Source organism: Adiantum capillus-veneris, chromosome 15 (genome assembly GCF_014529385.1).
Source record: "Adiantum capillus-veneris isolate H3 chromosome 15, ASM1452938v2, whole genome shotgun sequence".
In the NCBI taxonomy this organism is placed as follows: Eukaryota; Viridiplantae; Streptophyta; class Polypodiopsida; order Polypodiales; family Pteridaceae; genus Adiantum; species Adiantum capillus-veneris.
Window position 1 is genome coordinate 128,461,646 of NC_140945.1, and position 10,598 is coordinate 128,472,243.

Below are 10,598 nucleotides of genomic sequence, written 5' to 3' on the forward strand. Positions count from 1 at the left end.
AAGTGTGAAAACAAAAATTTGACATCTTTTAGCATAGCAATGGATAGAGCATGCTTAGAGAAAGCTATCAAGTGCTTCTACCATCTGAACTAGCCTAAATTTAAGTTGATGTTATTAAGCATGATTTTGCCCAAGTGTGAAAACAAAAATTTGACATCTTTTAAGGATATTTAATATGGCATGGTCGATTGATTCATGTAGTAAGTTTGAGTGCATCTGGAGTCTTGTAGCTACCCCAAAGTACCACTTAAAGTTTGTGGTAAACTACCTTTTAGTGTTTGACTGTGCACCTGAGATTTTTACTTCAAATTGACAAGCTAGGCAAGAGTTTTTCAAGAGGATAGCAACCTCTTGTAGCCTCCATGCACTAGTCGCGTCAACCACGTCCCACGGATTGACATATTAGTGTATGTGATTCTTACTTTGCTACCATTGGTATGGTGCGGCAACATCAGGCATGTTGAGGGGAAGAGAGCAACCAATCTCTCTCTCTCTCTCTCTCTCTCTCTCTCTCTCTCTCTCTCTCTCTCTCTCTCTCTCTGTGTGTGTGTGTGTGTGTGTGTGTGTGTGTGTGTGTGTGTGTGTGTGTGTGTGTGTGTGTGTCATTTAGCCTTATAGCGATCAACACTACCATCAAGCTAACGTTTCAACTTGGACACCCACTTAATGAATGTTTGTGTGTGTGTGTGTGTGTGTGTGTGCGCGCGCACACACACACACACCTTATCACTATCTAGCATGTGGTCCCTCATAAACGATCTAGAAGGTGACACAGTAAGGGCTTGCTCTCTGCTTTTGAATTGCCAAGTAAACTTGGAGTCAACTAGGGAGTGGTGAACTAGGGTGAACAAGGGACAAAAAGTAGGGTGGTGAAGTAGGACATAAACTAGGGTATTGTACACCCACCATGCTCACACAAACTTGGGTGGTGGCAATAGCACGGTGGTAAAGTTTTTCATGTGGGAATCCCCATGCAATGTGAGGGCGAAGAACTTGGGGTGGTCTGGTGGTGAACTAGGGGTACCATTTTTGCTCCTTTTGGAGAATTGGAGGGTCTAGATTACCCTATGATTTGGGTCGTTTGATCCCCTCTTGGACTCCTTGTGCCAAATTGTGACGAAGGCCTTGGACACCTTTGGCAAATAGTGACGAGTGTGTGTGTGTGTGTGTGTGTGTGTGTGTGTGTGTGTGTGTGTGTGTGTGTGTGTGTGTGTGAGAGAGAGAGAGAGAGAGAGAGAGAGAGAGAGATGCACCCTAGCCATCTTTCAAGTGGCTCACATACTCTTATTAGATTTTTTAATTTTTTTTGACACACCAGAGGGCCCATTGGGGGAGGTGCTTATCCCTTCCAAATATTAGTCCTGTTACATGGTCGGGCAAGGGCCACGTAATTGATGCACCACATGCTAGGAACGACGGAGATAACTTTTTTTCCCAAACTCACAATTATTATCTCTGCACCACAATAAAAAGAGGAAATATAAGAGATTCCCTAGAAGATGCCTGCGGCCTCATACTCTCTCTCTCTCTCTCTCTCTCTCTCTCTCTCTCTCTCTCTCTCTCTCTCTCTCTCTCTCTCTCTCTCTCTCCGCCGTCCAAGACAGCTAGGCCTTTCTCTTTGTCGCAGGTGACACCAACGGTGAGGGCGGAGGTGATGGGTAGGGAGAGGGCGGTGGGGGCAAAGAGGCTATGGATCGCGTGAGCAGAGGAGCCGAAGGTCCTCAACGACCTTTGAGTTCATATAGCTATGAAAAAGTCCTTCACTTCTTGCAAAGATTCCAATAGTGAGTTTTTATATATATTAAAAAAAGGGAAAATTACCAAAATACCCCTCTAATTTGTGGAAATTCCCAAAATACCCCTCAAATTTCAAAAATTTCCAAAATGCCCTCAATATTTTGTCATAAATTCCCAAAATGCCCTTCAAATTTACCAAAATTCCCAAAATACCCCTGGTTGTGAAATTAAATTTCTCCAAAGATTAAAAAATTTGTAGCTTTTCATCAGAAGACTCGTTGCTTATCAATACAAGATGCTAAATCCAAAATGTGAGTTGATTATGTAGGCTTTGGAGATGAATTGCTTCATTATCTTTAAACATAATTGCCTTTTTTTGCGAGGTAATTTGTGGCAAATTACATGTTAAGCATTCAAAAACGGATCTCAATTATAAAACAGAAATAAAGATTTAAAAAATCTTGAACAATCCAACCAAAATAGATACAAGGGTATTTTGGGAATTTTTGAAATTTGAGGGGTATTTTGGGAATTTCCACAAATTAGAGGGGTATTTTAATTTCCCCTAAAAAAAACCAAAAAAGATTACAAGGGTTAGACATACTCTTATTAGATTTTAAGTGCATGGCAGTCCAATTTTCAGGTGAGAGGACTAACTCCTCCTCCTCCTCCTCCTCTCACAGGGGAGGGGGAGGAGTGACCTTCCCGCGAGACTCGGGAGCTGTTGCGAACCTTCTATTGCCATGTAGAAAACATGGGCGCTGTTCTTATGGAGATGAGCAGAGTCCTCTGTACCTACCATAAAAGCAACATGCAGAGGTGCACATGATACGAATCTACGCTGCTGCAGCTCATCTTAAGGCTGCTGCCAAGCAAGGGGATTTACACAGAGGCAGAAAACTCCATGCTTACATTTTTAAGAAAGGTTTTCTTGAGAAGTCCAAGCTCTTAAGCAGCAGCTTAATCAGCATGTATGCCAACTGTGGTGAGACTTCCCAGGCACGACGCGCCTTTGATGAAATCCCCACTCCCAATGTCATTTCCTGGACTGCCCTCATTGCCACCTATGCCCAAAATGGGCATGGTGAAGAAGCACTCAATTGTTTTGAAAAGATGCAGAGTTTGAGTATTTCCCCTAATGCAATCACTTTTGCCTGCATTTTGAAAGCCTGTGGTTGCATTCAAGCTGTTGACGCGGGCAGTAAAGTGCATGGTGAAATTAGCAGGAAAGGATTGCTAGTAGATAACATGGTGCTTGGCACTGCATTGATGGATATGTACGTCAAATGTGGCAATCTTTCAAAGGCACAAGAAGCATTTAACCAGCTTCCAGTTCATAATGTCTTCTCTTGGACTTGTCTAATTGCTGGATACGCCCAACAGGAACCTGCTGAGACAGCACTCTGTTGTTTTGATCGCATGCAAGAGGAGGGTATCATCCCTAATTCTGTAACCTTTACTTGCACGTTGCAAGCCTGCGGTAGCTCAGGAGCAGCTGCGAAGGGAAAAAGAATCCATGCTGTAATCGGAAGAGCAAGCTCGCTTAAGGATTCTGGTGGTCTTGGAAACGCCTTGACTGATATGTACGTTAAGTGTGGAGCACTTATGATTGCAGAGAAAATTTTCAACGAGCTTTTGGACCAGAATGTAATCTCCTGGAACACCATAATTGCAGGATTTTCCCAACATGAAGAGTTCAACAAAGCAATAGATTATTTCGAACGGATGATACAGCAGGGCCCTGCTCCAAATGCAGTGACGTTCACTTGTGTTTTAAAAGCGTGTGGCAGCACAAGAGCAAAAAAGAATGGCAAAGAGGTGCATGCTCAGATTGTGAAAAGAGGGTTGCTGGGAAAGGATGATGTTCTTGGCAATGCGCTAGTGGACTTCTATGTCAAATGTAGCGAGCTATCTCAGGCAAGGCAAGAGTTCTCAGAGCTTCGTGTTCGAGATGTAGTCTCTTGGAATGTGCTAATTGCAGGATTTGCCCACCATGGTCATGGTGAGCAAGCGCTTGCCTGTTTTGAGCAGATGCAAGGTGAAGGGATTCCTCCCAACACAGTTACCTTGCTTTGCATCTTGCAAGTATGTGGGATCATAGGAGCATCTGAGAAAGGGAGGCAATTACATTCTCAGATTGTAAGAGAAGGTTTGCTGGTAAAGGACAGTGTGCTTGGCACCGCATTGGTCGACATGTATGCTAAATGCGGTGCGCTGGAAAAGGCACAAGAGGTCTTTGACAAGCTATCTTTCCGGCATGTTGTCTCCTGGACTGCACTCATGGCAGGACATGCTCAAGCTGGAAAAGGTATTGCGGTCTTTGCTTTGTACAACAAGATGATTGAAGAAGGCATAGAGCCAAATCCGATCACCTTTACTGTTGTTCTTAATGTGTGTAGTAACTTAGGTTTAGTCGAAGAGAGTGGAACATATTTTGTCGCAATGAGTGCAAACTATGGCATCATGCCAGCTTTACAGCACCACACTTGCATGGTAGACCTTTTTGTTCGTCTAGGGCACATCAGCAAGGCAGTATCTCTCATTGAAAAGATGCCATCTTCAAATTACCTTCCCACATGGGTTTCTTTACTGAGTGCTTGTGCGAAATGGGGGAACTTGAATCTTGGAAGCTTTGCCTTTGAACATATATTATATATGCAAACTTTGGTCGCAAAGTCTGCATGACCTTTGCTGATGTGACAGAAACAGTTGTTGACTACAAGAGCTTAAATGTGTGTTACAATGAGCAAAGTTCGTTGTCAGATTCATCCTTTCCAAACCTTTAGCGAGCCATGAAGTGACTGCAATGGGCCACCTTTAGTTACTGTGTGCGAGTATCGTTCCCAGTAAGACATTACACAAGGAATGGCCATTGCCATGGAGACAACATCAGGAGCAAGGCAGTAGCCAACAGCATTTGAAATCAGCAAGTAATGGCCAAGGCATGCGAGAGAAGAACGAGCAAAATGAGTTAAACCGGCTTGGTGGTACACGATGTAACAAGCTTTGATCTTTCAATGCCAGTGACCTTTGTACCTCATGAGGTGACCAGGTTGTTTGGTTCTTGCATTGGCAGTTGGGGGCACAAAAGGGAAGAATCTTTTTGTAATACACAGGCCCCGAACGTTTGGTGCTACCCTTGCCATCATAAAGCTAGGAGCTCTCGCACCGATCTGTGACGATCAGCTCTGTGCAACCACCATAGACAGACTTGTAGTTTGAGGTCTGCATGTCTTGAATGCGTGAAGAACCATTTGCAACTTCTTAAAAAAGTCGAAAAGAATGTCATGAGGCCCTCAAATGAAGGGATCCATTTACAAACTAAAACATGTCATTGGCAAATTTGATGCCTTCTCTCCCAAGACATGTTTTAACATGCCAAAAAAACCATAGGTATTCACTAAGGTATTAATACCTTAGTGAGACACATGCCTATGTAAACATAGGCACAACCATATAGAGTTGTTGGCTATATTTGCATGCAATAGTTTTTTTTTTTTTTCTCTTTTTCTCTCCTCTCTAGCTTACAAATTATTATATTCGTCGCGTCACCTGTGGGACCCAAATTTTAAGAATGAATTGAGGTCCAAGATTGACTATTAAAGCTTCAATATAGTAAAGTCACTTCAAACTTGTGACTTAAAAGGTATGTGAAAGCAACACTAAGATGCAATTTAGTGGCACGTTTGTTTTAGTGTGAACCATAAGGTCTTTTAGCCCTCTACTTGTTACAAGACTTGTAACCATACACTCCCTTATGACAAACAGAGTTATTGAAAACATTTAAAAAAACCACTTGAACCTAGAATTGGAAAAGTCATTTTGTAGTCAAATCTCATTGGTAGAGAAAAGCTAGAAGCCTACAAATATTTGTGAAAAAATTATACAATTAATGAATTTTCCAACTTTGAGTCCTCTATGAAAAATTTTAGCAGGGGCAAGTTACTATACTCCACCAAGCAAGCATCTACCTTTTCTCATCTCTTTCTTCATCGAATGCGTACGTGAATGCTTCCACATTACGCATTCACAACAAGTACGTGATCCGACCAACTCTCTAAGGGGAGCAACTTACTTTGCAATATTTATAGATGTATCTACTCAGAATGTGTGGGTTTATCCTTTCAAACATAAAGCTGAGTCATTCTCTACGTTTCAAAAGTTTCTTACGCTTGATGAGATCCAATCTCGACAAAACGCTTATAGATGAATCTACTCATGATGTGTGGGTTTTTATCCTTTGAAACATAAAGATGATTTATTATCTACGTTTCAGAAGTTTCTTGCACTTAATGAGATCTAGTCAAGGCAAAACGCTTATGGGCTTAAGAACTAATAACGGTGGAGAAAGACATACGAGACTTTTATACAAAGAAAAGGATTTGGAGATAGTTTAATGCGCCATACACACCTGTTCAAAATGGAGTACCTTAACATATGAGTTGCACAATTCAGAAACATGTTACAACTATGCTTTCTATGGCAAATCTTACACAAAACTTTTGGATTAAATCTCTTTTGATAGCGGTTCACATCATCAACAGATCGCTTAGTATGCCATTAAATTACAAGATTTGAGAGGAGTTATGGTCCAACAAAACACCACAATATGATGTCTTTGGTTGAAAAGCATATGTTCTTGTAGCTAAGAAACAAGCTTGACCCAAAGTCACACGAATACTTTTTTGTTTGATATACTGCAAGTGAAGAGATAGGCTATCATCTCTGGAACCTGCAATTTCGTGAAATTATTCGCAATTCACTCGTGATCTTCAATGATGAGTCAAAAATGCATAAGAATCCTATCAAAGAGGTTGAGTAGAAAAAAATCACATTTGAAGATGTTGCTTCAGATTCAGTATGAACTCAAAAGTTTGGTGAGGAGCCTTTTATTAGCAATGCCCCAAAGCGAGTGAAGAGCAGTAAGTAGAGATTGAAATGCTCTAGTAGAGCAAGCCTCATATCCGTTTGAACGATTACAACAAAGTGTGGATTATGTATGATGTTTGACTTCAAAAAATCATTTTGCTTCTAAAAAATCATGCACATGGATGATAAGCTACATTGGAAGCAAGCTATGTAGTTAGAATATGATTTGATTGTCAAAACAAGACTTGGAAATTGGTCAAATTGTCTAAGGGAAAAAAAGTTTTACAAGAAAAGGATTACATCAAGAGATTCAAAGCTTAAGTATAAGGTGAAATTAATTGTTGAGGGTTTCAAGAAGTAGAAAGGTATTGATTTTGACAAAATATTTTCACATGCGGTCAAAATGGCTACTTTGCATATCGTGCTAGGATTAGTAGTTATTGAAGACTTAGAGTTGTCCAAATGGATGTGAAAATGGCTTTCCTTCTCAGTAATCTCCAAGAGATGTATACATGTAGCAACTTGAAGGGTTTGTTAATCCAAGCAGAGATACAGCTTGAGGCAACAAAATTGGATACATTATGTAGTTTTACACATATAAGAGGAGTCGAGAGGATCATTGTTTGTACACGAAGAAGCTCGTTGATGGATCACTCATTCGTCTTGTGTAATATGTGGACGACATGTTAATCACTAGGAAGAACTTTCACAAATCTATCAATTTGAAGCAAATGTTAAGTCAGACTTTTGTTATGAAGGATTTGGGAGAAGCTAGTTACTTTATTGGTATGTATATTAGGTGTGCCAAGTCAAAAGGCATTATTGAAATATCTCAAGAATCGTACATACATAAGATCTTGCATCGTTTCAATATGCAAGGCATCAAGTACCCCAATGTGGGCATATGTGAAACTTAGCAAGAATGATCTTTTAGATTCTTCTAAATGCTTCCAAAACCTTTTTAGAACTTTCTAGCTTACTCCAGAACCTTCTAGAGTAATCTAGAAAGTACCTTCTAGATACTTCTAGAACCTTTTTGAACTTTTATAAATTTCTCGATGCTTTTAGAACCTTTTAAAATCTTCTAGAATATTTTAGAACCTTCTAGATTTCTCTAGATGCTTCTAGAACCTTTTAGCTTCTTCTAGGTGTTTTCAAAATATTTTACATTCTTCCTTCTAAAAGCTTCTAGAATGAACTAGATGTTCGCATCCGTGATATTATGCATCGTTTAGTGATGAGTTCCATGAGGATCGGTTGACCCTCTTGGTGTAGGGGTAGGCTTTGAAAGGATTAGGGGGGGTCAACAAGCATGGCATTCATGTTAGCATACTTAATATAATGCTAATTACTCATTGCGTAGACTCAAAGATAACTTGATTGCTTAACTGTGAATGGTAGGAATGGCCTCCAAAAGGAGATTCAAATGCAAGGCGGAGTCGGCTGCACTAGTAATTACCAAGGCCAGTTTACTGCGATAACTAGTACAATGTAAAGACAAGGTCCAAGAGCTATAAATAGGACTCACTAAGTTTTACGGGGATCTTGGATCTTGGATCTCTTCTTGACGCTCTCTATGCTCTTGTATCTTTATAACCCTAATTGAGCTCAGAGTAGACCTGGCTCACATTACTGTACTAGCTTACATTAATTTGAATACATTACAGTTTTAGTGTTCATTCTCAATTCCAATTCAATTTGCTTTCAATTCCAGTCTTTGTATTTCATTCCAGTCTTTTCTAATTTGAAGTAATAACCTGACCTGAATTAACTCTAACTAACCAACCTAGAATAGCTATCATAAGTGTTCAGCTTATTTCATTTTGGCAATCACGGTTGGAATTTCAGCTGATTGTAGTCATTAAATCTATCCATGAAGCTGTACATATCATGGCATACAATCTCATCAAGTAGTATATCTGTGAATGGGGGTGGTAAGGGATCATTGATGGTCTCAGCATTGAGCTTCTTGTAATCTACACAGACCCTTAAATTCCCATTCTTCTTAGGAACCGCTGTTACCATATACATGTGGTAGTGATGTGTGTGAACACACTAGGACCGCCGGGGCATTTTTTCCCTCTTTAGGAGGTTTTTCCCCCGAGCATTGTATATACGCCTATCACTCTAGGGCTATCTATATTTCCATTGCAAACTAAGTAACACACTCTCTATTGTGTGCCTTGAGCTTCCTTCATCTTCTCCAAGCTGTGTGCATTTCTCTGCAACCCTAATTCCAACAATCGGTATCAGAGCAGGTTGCGTCCTCCCGGGCTTAGTCGCCAGCTGCTCCAATACACGCCTGCTCACTTTCTCCGATTTCAGTGAGATTTGACGAGCGTTCGCAGGTCAAAAAATATTTTGGGTGATCTCGTAGAGCTTAGTCTGCTCAGATTTCTGATTCAGGCTCATTTCGGCCTCCGTTTCCACTACAGGCAATACTACACAAGCTATTTTGTCATTTTATGCATAATTTTTGTCAGTGGTGTTTTTTGCATAACTAGTGCCTTACAATATTCTACGGTTTGTGCTATATATCATGTGTTGTTCCCGCTCCGTTTCTCCTATTTTCGGCAGTTTTCACATAAGGTGCAACATTTACCATAGCTAACAACAACAACACAGATGTGTTCAAGATGTTTGCTGCTGAGGACAGGTTGGATGGGGACAATTACCTTATGTGGGCTTATATGATGCAATACGTTCTTGTGTCAAAGGGCGTCTGGAATATTCTGCAGGATATTGATGTACGTCCTGGTTCTGAGGATGTAGGCGATGTTGAGGATGTTGCAGGTCTTGTTGCAAGGATTGCAGCTGTTAGAGTTGTTTTGCCTACAATAGAACAAGCTCGTTGGGATGTTAAGGATGCGCAGGTTCATGCATTGATTGCGTTGTTTGTGAAGCACACCATTGTTCCTCACATCCGTTCAGCAAAATCTGCAAAACAGGCTTGGGATATTCTAGCTGGTCTTTATGCAAGCCGCAATGAGGCTAAAATTGCTTTGCTGCGTAAAGAGCTGGAGTCGAAGATTATGCATGAGGAAGATGATATGGACACTTTCCTTGCTAGTGTCAAGGATATTAATGAGCAACTTATTTCTGCAGGTGAAGTTATTTCAGACAGTTCCCTTGTGCAGACTGTTCTTGATGCCTTACCAGATTCTTACCAGACTTTTGCTAGTACGTGGTATGACCCAAGGAAATCCAAAAGTTGTCAAGCTTGATGCATTATGCACATTTTTGTTGCAAGAATCACTTTTTAGAAAAAACGGGACTAGACAACATGCAGTTGAACATGCTTTTATTGCTTCTCAAAGAAAGGGTGGTAACAACAATGCAGCCACTTCTTATGGTTCTGCTACGAGTGGAAAAAATTTTGTTCGTAGTGCTTCTGCTGGCAGCAATTCGTGTGGAAATTTTGGTGATAAGGGAAAAAAGAAGATGTATTGCCATTATTGTAAAGCCAATGATCACTTGATCAAGTCGTGTTCTAAGTTGAAGGCCAAAGAGGTTAAGAAGAAAGAGGGTGGTTCCACTGCAAATGCTGGTTCCATTACAAATGCAGCCATTGTTGAGTCTTCTGTAAAAGGAGACTGTAATGTTGATGTTGATGGAGAATGGGCTTTTAGTGCAGAGTGTACTTACAATCCTGATATCCATGATGCATGCTTGTCAGTTGCTGCAGATTCACATGTGTGGTATTTTGACAGTGGTGCTACAAAGCACATTACCTCACATGGTGAATTGCTTACCTCTCTCGAGTCTGTCCCTCATGGGAATTTAGTCACTTGTGCCAACAATGCCTCTTATCCAATTCAGGGAGTTGGAAAGATTGTGCTTACTGCTGCTAATGGTAGTTCTTTCACACTTGTTGATGCACTTTATGTACCTGGGATCAGGAAGAATCTCTTCTCTGTATCCGCACTTGCTAGACTTGGACTTGTAGTCAAATTTGTGGATGACAGATGTACAGTTCATGATCTCAGTTTTGG

At 40.7% G+C, this 10,598-nt stretch overlaps 1 protein-coding gene across 1 annotated transcript; it reads left to right on the top strand.

Annotated features, from left to right (window-relative positions):
* Positions 1 to 2,369: 2,369 nt before the first annotated feature.
* LOC147441475 (pentatricopeptide repeat-containing protein At2g03380, mitochondrial-like) lies at positions 2,370 to 5,222 on the top strand. The gene has a single exon (XM_086483105.1). The coding sequence runs from the start codon at positions 2,563 to 2,565 to the stop codon at positions 4,420 to 4,422; it is 1,860 nt and encodes a 619-aa protein (XP_086339231.1). The 5' UTR covers positions 2,370 to 2,562; the 3' UTR covers positions 4,423 to 5,222.
* Positions 5,223 to 10,598: the final 5,376 nt, after the last annotated feature.